Here is a 17203-nt window from a genome sequence, read left to right as displayed (position 1 = left end):
CCCGGTCTAAATTAGAGCATATATTTTATTTTAACTATATTTACCAATGAACTGCTGTTCTAGAGGAACTGGTCTGAAACTGTTGTCAAAATAGAACAAACCGGTTTTCGGGTTTACACGTAGGAAAGTAGCAACATCCTGGAGATATTTTGATTTATTACACTTAAGAAAATGCATGTCAACCCTACATGCTAAGATGTCAATGCCCGGTTTACAACGGTACCCTTGAACACCTTAATCTGATAAAATGTGTAAGAAACCGTCGCAAATGAGATTGAACGGGTTTAAGAAACAAATACTTGATCAGACAAAGCTTTTAAGGGTACCGTTGACAATCGGGAATTAATCATCTTTATATGGAGGGTTAGCAAGACGAGGGAAAACTCACCTAATGGATCGAGCAACTAGAGTCTCCAATACAGGACCACGCTCGTCATGAAGAAGATGGATTTCGTCAAAGATGACGAGTTTGACGAGTTGAGTGTAGGTTCTTTCCCCCCCTTTCCTGGTGATAATATCCCACTTCTCAGGGGTACACACAATAATCTGGGTCTGTGCAATCTGCTCCTTGGTCAACTGATTATCCCCTTAACAGATGAAATAGTTGATTATCCCCTAAACAGATGAAATAGGTGATTAGAAACAGATAAATATTTCATTATCCCCTAAACAGATGAAATAGTTGATTATCCCCTAAACAGATGAAATAGTTGATTATTCCCTAAACAGATGAAATAGTTGATTATCCCTTAAACAGATGAAATAGTTGATTATTCCCTAAACAGATGAAATAGTTGATTATCCCCTAAACAGATGAAATAGTTGATTATTCCCTAAATATTCGAATTGAAATACAAAATTTTTAAGGTATTAAATTGTTTTAATAAAAACAATTCCGTTACAGCCAAAAATCGTAAAAACTGTAAATCCCAAAGTAAATTAACCTGTCAGTTCAGAAACCGTAATATTATATTTTGCCAGACGTTTCCCGAAGTTTCCTAAAATATATATTATTAAAGTAGAATCAATCAAATAATTATTTTCCAGAAAAAGGTTTGAATTCCGCATGTAAAAAATGTTCGACTGTTAAACCCTACGGTGGACGCTTTTTAATTTAAATGCTAAAAAATAATTTTATGAGTGAAAAAAAAGCGACAAAAGTGCATTGTCATACTTCGGATAAAAAACAAAAATGATTGATTGATTCACTGACCTGTCATCTCCTGTACTAGAGACCGCATAGGCGCAACATAGATAATCTTAAAATTATCTGCGTTGATGCTCCCATCCTCGTTCACATGCTTCCCGATCTCATGGAGCATTGTCAGCAGCGCCACGTTAGTCTTACCAGCGCCTGTCGGGGCGCACAACAGCAGGTTCTCGTCAGACTCCATACAGGCCTAGAAGAAAAGGAATTTTTAACAGAATTCTTAGTTTGAAATATCTGAGGTCTACGACATTTGGTTGCAAAGATATAAAGATTAGAAAACTCGATTCCTTAATTAATAAAATAAATTATAAAATAATAGGTAATTAAGAATTAGAAGTAATTAAGGTTAAAAAAAAGTTTAAGGTTTGTATGCTTATGACATGGAATGGAACAAACTCGTTCAAATAAGAATGATTGAAAACTTAAGTTTTCTAATTTTGGCAAGTTTTTAGTTTTTCAGTTTTTCATTCGAAACTGAGCGCNGGTTTTCTACTTTTGGCAAGTTTTTAGTTTTTCAATCTTTCCACCGAAACTGGGCGCTATTAGGAAAATACTAAAATATAAAGCAATAATTTATACTTTGTAGAGCCTGGACTGTATTCTATTGATAGCCTTAAATCCCTTGAAGACGGGCTGGGTCATGCTGGTAAACTCTCAATTGCTCGTCAGCACCAAACGGTTTAGGTTTAAGAGCAGGGACATGAACCTCCTCATATCCTTTCTTCTGCTTCCTGCATAAAAATACAATTTCAACAAAAGTTTGGAATTAAGATTTATATAATTTACTAACTAAAGTATAGGTCTGTAGATAATAGATATGTAAAATTAAAAAGTTACTTTGACCCTCCCCCCCTCCCAGGTGTAATTCTTAAATATCTACATCCCTATATGAAAAAAAAAATAGAAAAAAATAATTGAGCATGATTTGCGTCTATTAAATATAATTATAATAGTGTCTGGGTTCCGTCCTAGAGAACGATATTTGCCCCCCCTTTCAATTTTACTTTTTCAACAATTTTCAATTAAATTAGTATTTATTTAGGGTTAGGTTTAGAACATATATAAGGATAAATGAGATATCCATAATCATGGAGCTGAAAATCTCATATAAGGATAAATGAGATATCCATAATCATGGAGCTGAAAATTGTATCTTCAAATTTTAGTTATCTTTTGCAGATTAAGGTTTCAGAAAATATTACGGAAATTGTCAGTATTCAAGTATACTAGTTTTGGATCGAAGAACAAGTATTTCTACCTTTTTGTTACTCAACCAAAAGGTTTCAAGGTTATAGGACATGCCAACATTTTTAAATTAAGTGTAGTTTCCCCTGCAATCCCTTTTTAACGTAACTTGACAAGGGCGTAAATTCTCACAAAAACATCTTGATAAAAAATGCATTTCTATTATCTATTAGATAACTTATTTCTAAGTTTTACCATACTTCAGATCTAATTTGTCTGCATATATTTGACGTCAATATCTAGTTCAGTACTAGAACACTTATATTACCAAGAACAGTAGATTCGAACATTTCATGAAAATATAACTATATTACCAAGAACAGTAGATTCGAACATTTCATGAAAATATAACTATATTACCAAGAACAGTAGATTCGAACATTTCATGAAAATATAACTATATTACCAAGAACAGTAGATTCGAACATTTCATGAAAATATAACTATATTACCAAGAACAGTAGATTCGAACATTTCATGAAAATATAACTATATTACCAAAAACAGTAGATTCGAACATTTCATAAAAATATAACCGGTATATCCGACGAATTTATAGAAAATACATATAACTACAAAATCTATACAATTTATTCGTTTCATATCATGTATATCATGCGCTCGCCAAAAAAGAATAATTTTATTTCGTACCGTAGAAATTGGTGTAATGTACTTGAACAATAACTAATAAAAATCATTAATTAAATCGTATTTTTACCTAGCAACCTCCTCGCACATTTGACTCTCACGATTCCCTCCTTTAGATGTTTTCTGTAAACCTCCTCCTGCTCCTTCTTCATCTCCTCCTTCTCCTTCCAACTGTTTGAGAATACTTACAAGGTCGGGATCTTGGGACATCTTCGCGCGGATGGACGTCTTCTCTATCTCACTCTGGGCGCTAGCCAGCAGGGTGCAGTACATTATCATGTTCCTAGAGTTCAAGGGTACAGTAAATTATCATATTCAAGTGTGCAGTACATTATTATATTTCTTGGGTACAAGGGTTCAGTACATAATCATATTTAAGTGTGCAGTACATTATCATGTTACTAGAGTACAAGGGTGCAGTACATTATTTTGTTCCTGTACAAGGGGCAGCACATTATCTTGCTCTTGGAGTACAAGGGTGCAGTACATTATCATATTCCAAGTGTACAAGTGTGCTGTACATTATCATATTTCTAGAGTAAAAGTGTGCTCTACATTATCATATTCCTAAAGTACAAGGATGAAGTACATTATCATATTCCTTGAGTACAAGGATACAGTACATTATCATATTCCTAGAATAAAAGGGTTAAGTACATTATCATATAACTAGAATACAAGTGTGCTGTACGTTATCATGCGTACAAGTGTGCTGTATATTATCATATTCCAAGAATACAAGGGTGAAGTACAATATAATATTCCTAGAGTACGAGGGTACAGTACATTTCCAAGGTAAGTTATCCTAGAATCGTCATCAAATCAAAATTTAATTGTAATTAAATCAAAATTAAAATTAAGGGTGCAGATTGCAGAATATTTTAGTTAAAATCATGAAAACCTGTTTTTTAAAAGCATCTTGATGAAATCAAAACAATCGTATCCTAGAAGGAGAACAAGCTGATTTTCTAACTCTCGCTGATTATCAGACTTCTGTAGGATCTCCAGAACCTAGAGTAGAGAGATGCAGAATCCTTTAAACATTTGACTAACTACTTAACAACTAACTTAACCTACTAACAGACTAACTTAAACTCCTTGTTAGAACTTAATAACTAGCCAACTAACTTGAACTCCTTGTTTGAACTTAATAACTAGCTAAATAACATGAACTCCTTGTTAGAACTTACAACTAGCTAACTTACTTAAACTCCTTGTTAGAACTTAATAACTAGCCAACTAACTTGAACTCCGTGTTAGAACTTAATAACTAGCCAACTAACTTGAACTCCTTGTTAGAACTTAATAACTAGCTAACTAACTTGAACTCCGTGTTAGAACATAATAACTAGCTAACTAACTTGAACTCCTTGTTAGAACTTAATAACTAGCTAACAACTTGAACTCCTTGTTAGAACTTAATAACTAGCTAACTAACTTGAACTCCGTGTTAGAACTTAATAACTAGCTAACTAACTTGAACTCCTTGTTAGAACTTAATAACTAGCTAACTAACTTAAGCTCCTTGTTAGAACTTAACAACTAGCAAACTAACTTGAGCTTAATAACTTAAACTAACTATTTACTAGTTCAACTATTTCTCTATTCACCTCAATGCTTTTCTTCTGGCTTGTTATTGCCTCCTCATAATATTTACTCAGCTTTCTCTGCAACCAGTGAGCATCAATATCCAGAGGATGTAAACCTAGATAAAAACAATAACAATAACAATAACCTTAAAACCTTAACCTTAAAACCTTAACCTAAACCTTAACCTTAACCTTAACCTTAACCTTAACCTTAACCTTAACCTTAACCTTATTATTAACATTAACATTAACATTAACATTAACATTAACCAGTAACCTTCACAGTAAAAACTGATATAAATTTTTTTTTTTTAAGTTTAAATTTTACTTTTGAGATTTTCCTCCAAAGCTTTAGTACACGAATAGAAAAACAAAGATAAATATACCAGTATTATTAAACTTTATTTAGGCTTCCATGTGAATTGTGGAAACGGAACAAAAGTTCGAATATTTTTTTTGGTGGATTACCTTTCAAACAGTAACAAAAACCAAAAGAAAAAAACAAAAATATGTCATAACTTAAGTTAATTTTATATTTAGGTTTAGCTTTGAATCGTAACGGAATAAAAGTTTTAAAAATTAGTATTTGCCAGATTACCTTTCTCATTTTTAGCGAATGAATCACTAGACTTGACATCCGAATATCCTCGTATTCCAGTATCCTCGCCTAGCATTGGTTCATCCTCACTCATATCCTCGTCAGAATCTTCTCCTCTCTCCCCTCGAACCTGAACAATCCATTTCAATCCAGACCTGGGCACTTTTCTTAGGTTAATCCGATTCGCTTGTGATCGTATGTTCGAATAATCATAAAAGCAAGGTTATAATTCAAGGAAAGTTAATTGCAGTTGCGTATACTCTGCGTACATATTGAAGCCAGTTCTCTCTGGGCGGAATTTGTAAAAAGAATAGATGCATTAGTGATTGTTTGGTATCTAAGGGTTAAAAGCATTAAATTTTGATAATTTTAATAATTCACATAATAGTTTCCTTTGACCAGAATATTTCTTTTATTTTTTTATGTGGAAGATGGATCCCATGTCAGGGTTCGACATCCGTCTTGTGTTTACATTACAGCCCAGAGACAGTACACTGCATTACAAAAGATGCGTACACCTCTGAAATAACTTTCCTTGCCTTATAACCTTGCATAAAAATATCTGTTTTAGGCAACTGAGAGGGGGTGCATTTGCTATGGGGTAGATGAATAAAAGGAAACCGATAAAATTCACTGTCGGCGGGTAAGTGACAGAAAGGAAAATTTATGTGTTAAAAGTGACTGGATAATTTTTCTTTAATTTTTTTTAAGGACAGATCCAGAGTCTGCATTACAACGAATTGGATCCTTGCATTGCATTGAGTTTTATGAAAAATTCTAGTCAATGTTTAGGAATAGGATTCATTTCAATTAAATAATGAAAGTTGAAAAAATAGATCCGAATCCAGGTCAGGCTTCATTTAAATAATGAAAGTTGAAAAAAATAGATCCTGGAGGTCAGGAACATTTTTTTCAAGATTTACTGATTTTTAGATCAAATAAATGATATTTTAGTTTTTCAATTTGCATATTTTTATGCTAAACCTTGATTAATCAATAACTATTTATTTCCGATCCGGATCCTAAGCACCTACCTCGCCATATACATCCTCTCCATCCCCCTCCTCCTCATAGTTATCAAACTGTACAGGTATACCGTAGGTCTCATCTATACCCTCGTCCTTAATTAAACATCTTTAAACGAGTCTCTTTTCTTATTTATCAATGAATCAATCAATCAATCAATCAATCAATCAATCAATCAATCAATCACGCAATCAATCAGTTTTTGTGATGTCCTACTACCCATTAGGGAGTAAGGAATAAAAGGAGATATAACTGACGCGGTTCGCCCTACCATATGATTATACATGCTTTGCAGACGGGTACTCCATTTGTATATGAAATATTCAGAATAGGTTATTGTAAACGCAGTAATTGTACATCAGACAAATATTTCTTATTCAAATGAAGTACCCGTCTGCAAAGCATGTATAATCATATGGTAGGGCGAACCGCGTCAGTTATATCTCCTTCTATTCCTTACTCCCTCCTACCCATACAATAAACTCAAAATGAAATTACAAAATCCCTTAAAAATTGACAGAATTAGCCCTGTTTAGCCTAGAATGGTTAAAAAGGTTAAAAAATGGCGGAAAAACAGTGAAATGGCTGGCCCATTTAGGAAAATTATTTTAGAATGCTAAAATTTCGCATTTGAGCTAGTTTTACCCTAAAACTTCCCAGATGTGCGACACATTTTTTAGGAAGCAATAGGTTAAAACTTACTCAAATACGAAATTTTAGTATTTTAGCCATTTTACTGTTTTCCCCGCCATTTTTGGCCTTTTCTAACCATTCTCAGCTAAATAGGGTTAACTGTCAATTTTCCATATTCAGTCCAAATATACTACAGGGGACCCTGATACTGCATAATGCATACTATTCATCTATCTTTTACTCCTTCCTGACAGCACGAATGCTCCCAGGTTGCTCCCAGCTAACCACCTATCCCCAGAATCCTCTGTATCCTACCGGAGTACATGGATAATTTATTTACCTTATTTACATTCGGATCATGGCCGAAATCTGTAATTTTCTTCCCCAGGTTGACCAGCAGTGCAAACCTAAATCATATCAGGTAGATTTCAGAACAAGAAGTCTTCCAGAATTCATTAATATATCACTTGGCTATTAGATCTTCTAGTTCAACTTTTAATTACTGCTTAATCTTTCAGCTATATCTCTATAAAAAAAATAAAAACATGTACACATTTACAATTTTTCTCGTGAATTTTTTTCACGAAAGTTTTACGATAATCAAATTTTTTTGGAGACAACTTTTTGTAATTCTTAGCATCCATAAACCTTCCCTGAGGTCATATAAGGTTCCACAAAAAATTTGGGTCCGGATCGGCTTGGATACAAACAAAAAACCACAAGCAAAGTATATATATAGATGTTACCTTTCTTCTGCCAAAGGGCCCAGAAATGCCTCTGTCTCTTTTTTCTTTTCCTTGCTCGACACCTAATTAACGGGATTTTTAATAAAAAATTTTAAATCTCACAAAAATTGGAGAGAAAAAAATTCTTTTTTTGTCAAAAATATTTACTTCTTCATATATAAAAAATTTTAATATTTTCTTTGAAAGTTCAAAATTTGTACTTTGGTGGAGAATATGTCTAATTTATGTTTAAAAAATATCATTTCAGCAAAAATCTAAAAAATACTTAAGTTGTTTAACGTAATACTGTACAGTACTGCATAGTTAAAAAATAGGGTGTAATGTTTAAAAAAGAAAAATGTTGTAAAATCAATAGCTCTCATTCCAAATGTTCTCGCAGACACGTCTAAGTATGATAGTTTGATGCAGATCCTCGTTAGTCTAATAGTTAGATGAAAAATATCTGAGAATTCTGAATTTCTAGCTTCTCTTCTTTACTGGCCTTTTGTTGTGAGAGCCTGGGGGCAATTACTCATAAAACTCTTAACGTGATTAATTTTTTCTTCTTCTTATTTTTGAAGGTATTACAAGAATTTTGATGAAAATGTTGAAAATTTTTTTTGTTAAGAACATTATAAAAGTTTTAGAACNAAGCCAAACTTAAAATTTAAGAACAGGGGGCAACTATGATCAAACGATGAATTTATTTACAATTTGAACATTTAAACATTTACTGTGGTATGTTTAAAATAAGAATTAAACGAAATACTTTTATTTCAATTTAATTAAAAGCAGAAACAAGCCAGACCACATTTCCTGTACCATGTCATGTTTAGTGGAACACCCTATACCATATTATGTTTAGTGGAACACCATATACCTTATCATGTTTTGTGGAACACCATATACCTTATCATGTTTTAGTGGTACACCCTGTACCTTATCATGTTAATTGGGACACCCTGTACCATATCATGTTAAGTGGAACACCTTATACCTTATCATGATTAGTGGATCACCCTGTACCTTATCATGTTTAGTGGGACACCCTGTACCATATCATGTTAATTGGGACACCCTATACCATATCATGTTTAGTGGAACACCCTGTACCTTATCATGTTTTAGTGGAATACCCTGTACCTTATCATGTTTAGTGGAACACCCTGTACCTTATGTTCAGTGGAACACCCTGTATCTTATCATGTTTAGTGGAACACCTTGTACCTTATCATGTTTAGTGGATCACCCTGTACCTTTTCATGTTTAGTGGAACACCTTGTACCTTATCATGTTTAGTGGGACACCCTGTACCTTATCATGCTAAGTGGAACACCCTGTACCTTATCGTTCTTAAGAGACATAAGAATCTCGTCGGCTGCTCCGGCCAAGATATCCCTGGGCTGGTCACCCAGTGCCTCCTGTATAAAGGAGAGAAGGATCTCGTAGGTCTGTTTAGTCTCCTAAAGAGAATAGAAATAGTTAAGAGTATAGAACTTGAAAAATAACCGCCAAAGAACGGAAGTTAATTTAACAGTTGATTAACCAACATGTCAAGGTCTAGGCCAGCAGTGACCGAAGCCACCTCCTTACTAGTCCAGTATGGTATGTTCATTGTTCATGTGTTACCTGTGTTTTGGGTGTATAGAATACTCCGGCAACCTCGCTCAACTTGTCGGTCAGCTGGGCCTTCCCGCCCTTGAACTTCTGCTGGGCCTCGTCTCTCTTCTGTCTCTTCTCCCTCTTCTCGTCGCTCTTCTTCGGTTTATCCCGGAGATATCTGTCTCCCATCTTCGTTCCCACCATTTTCCCCACCAGGGAGTGCACTTCACCTGTAGCTTCATCCTACAAAGAATAAAAACGGTTTATGAGGTAGCGACAAAATGGCTGACGAAAGTTCAAGGAAAACTTTGCTGAACGTTATAATTTGGAGCATTTTTGTTTTAGAGTAAAACCTTAAGACTCAAATTTTAAACTTTTTTCTGGTTAAAATACATTTGGAAAAGGTTTTTTTTTAAGGGGGGCCGGTTGGAGGATCATATCTTTTTGACAAAATAAATACCTTTGCTCTTCGCTCGATGAGCCTAAGATCAGCTTGTAATACAAGATTCGAGTTCGCCTTGTACTCGTACTGCAAAGACCTAGCGGTCTGATCCGCCATATTGGATTTTTAACTGAAACTCTGAAATATCAAAAATTCAAATTTGAACATTTTAAAGAAAAAAGGGTCGAAATAAAAGTTTGAGTTTAAAGTTGAAGAAAAAATAAAAGAAATAAATGAGTCTTTTAAACAGTGGCGGTCATTAAGCAGAAATTCGTAGCTATCTCTAGTTAGGAATTTAGGAGTAGTCTCCTGACAGAATACTGGACTAGTATCTGTACTTGGTGGAGTAGTCCTTGGGTGAGACTACCAGACCTCGTCCCTTCCTCGCTCCTCGGTACACAGTCTCGATAATATCAACCAGCTCCTGGATCAGAGACAGATTTCAAGGCAGTGCTTAGGATCCGGATCCATTGGATCCGCAAGATTTTGGTTTCCTGGATCCGGATCCGCAAAAATATGCGGATCCACGGATCCGGATCCAAGGGGTAAAATATCAACCAAAAACTGCAAAAAAAACTATTACTCATAAAACCCAAATCTGAATTTTTGAAAAAAGAGAGATTTTAAAAATTTCCTCATTTCTGAACGGTTCATTACGTTTTAGGATAAAAATAAGTGAAAAAAAAATAAAACAAAAATTTGAAAATAATTTTTTTGTTTAAATAGGTCGCATTTAGAAAACTAAATACAAACCATTTTCAGTAATATTAATTTTTTAAAAATTCAATAAGTTAAACCCGGATATTAATTTCTGGATCTAGTTTGAGGATTCGAAAAAGTATATTTATAGAAAAAACAACCTGCTTGTCTTCCATAGCCCAATTGATCTTATTGTTGTTACCAGTTCCCAAATCAATCATGATATGCTTATTCCTACAAATAAATATTTTCAGCAAAATTAATTTTAAATTCATTTACTTTTTTAAAAACACATGACCTGAAGTCCAAAAAGAGAAGACAAAAAAATAAAGAAAATAAATCATTTAAAATAATTTAATTAAATAATTTCATTAAAATTGTTCCAATGCATAATTTCCCAATCCAACATGTGTAACGTGTATTGTTCAGGTTCTATTGTGTACACTGTACATTGTACTATCCAACTTAGAATGCATATTGAACAGTACTGTAATGTACAATGAAACCTGTACCAATTTCTACCTGAAGAAGAACATGATGGTGCAGGGGTCGTACAACTCGTACATCTTCACAAATTATTCTACAGTCAAAATCAAGCATTTAAAATATCTTTCTTAAAATAAAAATAAATAAAATTTTCCTTTTGAGTTTAGAATTTGAACAAGCCAAACAAATCATCAGCAGAGGGGATACAGTATAATTCAATGTTTAGAATAATTCTTGCAATTTGGCTAGCTGCAGGACATCCAAAATTTTTTCAAAATTAGCCGAAGTATGATTGAAGGATGGACGAGTAATGGACGATCAAGAAGAAAGAATGAAAAACAAGAAGTATATAAGTCGCAAAATGTTTCCGTCTGATATCATAAAGAAATTTAAAATATTGTAAAATTTTTTTTACGAAATATTCTGGACCCGCCATCTAAAAAAAAATATCTAGCTCTAAAACCGGATTCGGGTCATACACATTTCTTTAAAATTTGCCGATTTATTTTTACTTGTTCTCTCCTTTTCCACTTATTTTATGCTAAAACATTCTGAGCTTGTAAAGTTTTAATTTTCGCTAAATAGTAAACAGTTGAGATTTGTGTTTTGAGAGTAAAAAGTAACTTTTTAACCGGTCTCTGATGCCATTTTGCACTTTAAATCCGGATCCAGTCAGTTAAATGAAGGGTCACTAAAAATGACTCTTTCAACCCGTGCACAGTGCAACTTACATAACATCGACGCTGCTCTCTCAGCCCGTGCGCAGTGCAGCCTACATAACATCGAAGCTGCTCATTCAACTCGTGCACAGTGCACATAACATCGACGCTGCTATTTCAACCCGTGCACAGTGCAGCTTACATAACATCGACGCTGCTCTTTCAACCCGTGCGCAGTGCAGCCTACATAACATCGAAGCTGCTCATTCAACTCGTGCACAGTGCACATAACATCGACGCTGCTCTTTCAACCCGTGCACAGTGCAGCTTACATAACGTCGACGCTGCTCTTTCAACCCGTGCACAGTGCAGCTTACATAACATCGAAGCTTCTCTTTCAACCCGTGCACAGTGCACATAACATCAAGGCTGCTCTTTCAATCCGTGCGCAGTGCACATAACATCGACACTGCTCTTTTAACCCGTGCACAGTGCACATAACATCGAAGCTGCTCTTTCAACCATTGCCCGCAAAAAAAATTATTTGATTTTTTTTCTCTCACGAAAACTAATTACTAACGGACAATTTAAAAATTATGATGAAACCAATGCTTCTATTTAATTTTAATGCGGATCCGGATCCAGATCATCAGGTTTCTGTGAGATTTACTGATTTTTTAACAAAGCAGAATTGTCAAAATATTTTTCATCTTTTTTTCACTTATTTTCAAGCTAAAACTTGATGAACAATTCATAGATAAGAAAATTCTTATAATCTCTCTTTTTTTCAGATTTGGGGGTTGAGCGTGAATAATTTTTTTTTCAGTTTTTGGCTTGGATCCGGATCCGTGGATCCGCATATTTTTGCGGATCCAGATCCAGGAAGCCAAACTCTTGTGGATCATATGCACTAAATGGAAGAAACAAAAAAAAGTTAAATAAGAAATCCCACCTGATGCACACCACACGATCCTCTTCAGACAGGATAGCCTGATCAACCTTAAATATAATGAATGAGTCAATAGGTAAACAGGTTAATAGGGCATCATTAATAGGTCAATAGGTTGATAGGGCATCATCAATCGGTCAATAGGTTAATAGGGCATAATCACTAGGTCAATAGGTTGATAGGGCATCATCAATAGATCAATAGGTTGATAGGGCATCATCAATCGGTCAATAGATTGATAGGGCATCATCAATAGGTCAATAGGTTGATAGGGCATCATCAATAGGTCAATAGGTTGATAGGGCATCATCAATCGGTCAATAGATTGATAGGGCATCATCAATAGGTCAATAGGTTGATAGGGCATCATTGATAGGTCAATAGGTTGATAGGGCATCATTGATAGGTCGATAGGGGAAAATCAATGAACCAAACAGAACAATAGACCAATTATGCCAATATCAAAAGGTCATTTGGGGCAAATTTATCAGTAGATAAACAGAAAAATAAATTAATAGGTCAATACAGGGGTGGCANTGTTGATCGGGAAGAAACAACTGACAAATTGGATATTAAAAGGCAAGTTTAAAAAACGGACTTTTTCATCATTTTCCCCAAAAAACTTCCTAAACAGAATTTATTTCCACAATTCGGGCCATTATACCTTAAAGCCATGCCTATTGCCTAGCCTCAAGGGGGGAAAATATTGTCAAAAGATATAAACACCCATCAATAAACCATAAATTTATAGGTCAAAAGAGCGATAAATTAAAAGGTCAGGAGGTCAATGGTCAAAAGGTGAAGAAATTAAGAGATCCATTATTATTTAAATTAAACGTTAAGCCTCATAGTGAAATCAGCAATTATTACAGAAGTTTTAACGTAATATTTCTCTTGTATGCGAAGAAGGCCCCTTAGCATGGATATTAGAAGATTTGTAGAAAACGTGTTGGGGCTTCATAGTTCATGTCAACAAAAATAATAAAGGATTCAGGGATATTTTTAAGTAAAGCATAGCTCTGTACATTGAAGACTGTAACGTATATAATACCTGCCAACCGTTGTGTAAATGCTGTAGCATAAAACTCATCTTCACAATTTAATTTTCTCCCAGACAGAACAAATAAAAACCTTTCACTTGATAATCACGATTTCAGTCAATTATTGTTTAGAATTAGCTTTTCAATGTTCACTACTCTAAGCTTTGTTCTGAGCAGCTTCTTTCCTTGCAGCGTCCTGGAGCAGCTGAGTGTCTATCTCGTCCGCGGGCAGCTGAACGTACCTAGAAAACAGGGCTTGGTAATCTTATCCCATCCTTCTCTCTCCGGTTTTTTAGTCTAACTCATACGTGCTGACAAATAAGCAAATTGTGAGCGGAATATAAGCTTGCGACTTAAATGCCAAGATGTTTATTTGTAAAATATAAAGCTTTTAAGGCAAACTTTTAAAAAAAATTGCGTTTAGATTCACCGAGTAAAATCGATGTCCACTCTACAAACATATAAATTAAGTGATGTGTAATTCCATAACCTGTGTTAAAATATACTTTGGCAGGCGTTAATATTTTCAATATAATGGGATTTTATCAAATACTCAAAAACAATTAATTTTCTCCAATTAAGTAAACTCCAAAAAAAACATGATTTTCAAGAAAATAAATAACGAAGAAGTTTTAACTACTATTCACTGAATTGTCCCAGCGCTGAAGAGGATACTATAAGATACATTAAGCAAGTGTGCCCTCCGATCACTTCGCGCACCTCTTTCTCTTCACCGTATGTCATATAACTAACAAAAAATTTTCCCAGACTAAAAAGTTTAAAACTTGATTTTTTAAACTAATAAAACAGTGATATATATTTTTTGAAAAACTATCCCCCTCCCCCCGTAGTTAAGTACGTTTTAGGGTTTTTTTAGGCTTATATCTACTGTACGTATATCATGCATCTGTTACTTTATTTTTTGTAATTATATCTCATATTACTGAGCCGCTGTATTGCAGAAAATAAAAGATTTTTACGGCAAAATAAATAAATATTTGGGTAAAATAGATCAGAATGTTTCATGTCTTATTATATTTTTTCCCTACCCAGATCTTCAAAATTCTTAAAAAATAAAATAAACATAAACCCTTGTTATGTAAGAATTTGCGCAGCTCTATAAGTTGATATTCTAGGATTCAAACTGTTCATGATTGCTCCTGTGAAACATTCAGATCAGAAAGTAAGGAATAGAAGGGAGATATAACTGACGCGGTTCGCCCTACCATATGATTATACATGCTTTGCAGACGGGTACTCCATTTGAATAAGAAATATTTGTCTGATGTACAATTACCGCGTATACAATAACCTTTTCTGAATATTTCATATACAAATGAAGTACCCGTCTGCAAAGCATGTATAATCATATGGTATGGCGAACCGCGTCACTCCCTTCTATTCCTTACTCACTGATTCAGATCCAATCGTTTCAACCGTTTACAGCTTATCATAAAAAGCAAGTCAACAGTTTAGGGTTTTACCTTACAACAGATCCACGAATGAAGCAGTTTTTAACACTGAGCATATGAGGACGCTTGTCAGGGTTAGTTACAGAGATGTCAACCAACTACATTCAAATCTTTGTTTATCCAGGAATATAATATTAAAATAATTCAAAATGGTTCCCCCTCACCCGCTTTGGGAGAGAAATTTACATTCTCAGGAGGAAATAAGAAAGTGGACGATTCAGGAGGGCAGTGCTTAGGATCCGGATCCGCAAGATTTTGGCTTCCTTGATCCGGGTCCGCAAAAATATGCGGATCCAGGGGGTAAAATATCAACGAAAAACTGCAAAAAAAAAAAAACTTTTTAATCCAAAACTCAAATCTCAACTTTTGAAAAAAGAGAGATTATAAAAAATTTCCTCATTTCTGAATGGTTCATATAGTTTTAAGATAAAACTAAAACAAAAATTATTTTTTGACCTGGATCCGGATCCGCATTAAAATCAAATGGATCCTAAGCACTGCAGGAGGGGAAGGGGGATTTGTAGAAAAACCCGATAATAATTTAAAACATCTCGTTTCTAACATTTGTATAACAAAAGGCATTTGTATAACATAAGGCATTAAATTACAAATACATTGTGCAATGTACATTTTGATGTATATATTCTCGATTAAATATAAATATATAAAAGATTGTAATTCCTTGATGTTAAGATACTGATCTACACTATGAAGAGTTCCACAAATGGAGAGGTCGTTCTTTAGCTCAACTACAACATCCTAAACAAGTTGGTTTATTCTAGATACGTAATTAAGCTTTGGAAGAATTTATTGTGGTTAAATTCCTAAAGAAAGATGTCTTGATGTCCAAAAATCGTATACTAGGACAGACCCAAAATTCCCGATTAAGACCGAAGAGTGTGTCCTAGAAAACGAATTTTGGACACCCCCCCTCATCAATTTTGTTCATGACCACTTGATTTCCAACAAAATTATTCATTTTTTATTATTTTTATAGTGTTAGGTCAGGTTACGACAATTTCTGGGCCGAGCGACACGGCTATGCAAGCTGCCGAGCGCGGCAGCTATGCAAGTCTACGAGGCCCGTGCTGCAGCTAGAACAGGCTAGGGGGGCCGGGCGCTGCGGCTAGGGAAGGCTAAGGGGCCAGGCGTCGCGACTAGGACAGGCTAGGGGGCCGAGCGTGGCAGCTTTGCAAGTCTAGGGACTCGCGCTGCGGCTAGAACAGGTTAGGGGGCTGGGCGCTGCGGCTAGGACAGGCTAAGGGGCCAGGCGTCGCGACTAGGACAGGCTAGAGGGCCGGGCGTTGCGGCCACATAATCAATTATATCAATGTCTTACATGTAAGATCCATGTACAAAATTGATAGGAGGGGGTCTAAAAATCGTATATAAGGAAATTACCAACATATTAATACAATCCACTTAAAAAATGATAATTCACCTTTCCAACTAGGGATTTGAAGAAGGAATAGAATAACATAGCATATCACAACAAATCTGAAATATCTAAGAATTAAACAAGAATATCATGTCGTTAGCGACAATTTTCTGAAGCGATGTCATTACATGTAAGAGTCGCCGAATCAAATTCAAGAACTCAAAACGTTTTGAACAACACGCCGCCATTTCTGTTATGCCGCTTCACAACTCTCCGCGGCATTCGAGAACTTAAATCAAAGTCGTCTTTTATTAATACTGGCTTTTTTTAAGGCATGTCCAGGGTGTTTTAGAAGACGACGTTTAGATCCTTCGATTGTACGGAAATGTAGTAAGGGTGTCCATTAAATTAGACCGCGTCAATGGTTCTAAATGAATGAATCATTTGGAAAAATTTAATAAGGCTAATAGAATTTTTTTTTGCAGAAAATGCTAGATTTTTCGAGTATTATGTACGTATTCAGGTGTTAAAAATTGGAGATAATCTAATATGATATGGGACGCTATGTTGTCTTCCAAGTACTTTATCTGAAATTTAAATTTTATGTTGAATCCAGTAAATTGATTTAACTTTAATTCCATTAAGTTTAAAATCTCGCATCTTTTTTGCCCTCTTTTTCTAAAGTTTTTTTGATAAAAAATAGTTTTAACAAATTCCACCAACCTTCTTTCACATCATGAGCTTGAAAGGAGTATAGGAGCAAAGGCTTAATTATTAGTAGTACCACGAACATTTACTTTTT

At 34.7% G+C, this 17203-nt stretch overlaps 3 protein-coding genes across 3 annotated transcripts in view; 1 reads left to right on the top strand and 2 right to left on the bottom strand.

The window, feature by feature from the left end:
• Positions 1-388: 388 nt before the first annotated feature.
• LOC111713029 (putative U5 small nuclear ribonucleoprotein 200 kDa helicase) lies at positions 389-10044 on the bottom strand (the record flags this gene model as incomplete). Its single annotated transcript, XM_023487815.1, is given in 16 exon segments — positions 389-587; positions 945-998; positions 1214-1400; positions 1790-1859; positions 1861-1941; positions 2091-2094; positions 3172-3386; positions 4005-4114; positions 4714-4808; positions 5291-5420; positions 6325-6411; positions 7290-7356; positions 7696-7757; positions 9018-9137; positions 9304-9519; positions 9737-10044. Coding segments are annotated over 16 exon segments (1796 nt in total), but the record flags the coding sequence as incomplete, so codon positions are not given.
• Positions 10045-13280: 3236 nt separating this feature from the next.
• The window catches only part of LOC111713028 (proton myo-inositol cotransporter), a 30259-nt gene continuing 26336 nt past the window's right edge, over positions 13281-17203 (top strand). The window contains exon 1 of the mRNA XM_023487814.1: positions 13281-13286. The gene's annotated coding sequence lies outside the window, so the exon portion shown is untranslated. The remainder of the gene's footprint in view (positions 13287-17203) is intronic.
• Positions 13704-16571, bottom strand: LOC111713025 (U6 snRNA-associated Sm-like protein LSm2). Its single transcript, XM_023487811.1, has 4 exons — positions 16465-16571; positions 15705-15782; positions 15036-15121; positions 13704-13793 (listed from the first exon to the last, which is right to left on the bottom strand). Exons 1-4 carry the CDS (start codon positions 16501-16503, stop codon positions 13709-13711), a joined length of 288 nt encoding a protein of 95 aa, XP_023343579.1. The 5' UTR covers positions 16504-16571; the 3' UTR covers positions 13704-13708.

This window comes from Eurytemora carolleeae, unplaced genomic scaffold, assembly GCF_000591075.1.
Source record: "Eurytemora carolleeae unplaced genomic scaffold, Eaff_2.0 scaffold1345, whole genome shotgun sequence".
NCBI classification, from domain to species: Eukaryota; Metazoa; Arthropoda; class Copepoda; order Calanoida; family Temoridae; genus Eurytemora; species Eurytemora carolleeae.
The sequence above is the reverse complement of the archived record's forward strand: the minus strand, read 5'-3'. Positions and strand labels throughout refer to the sequence as shown.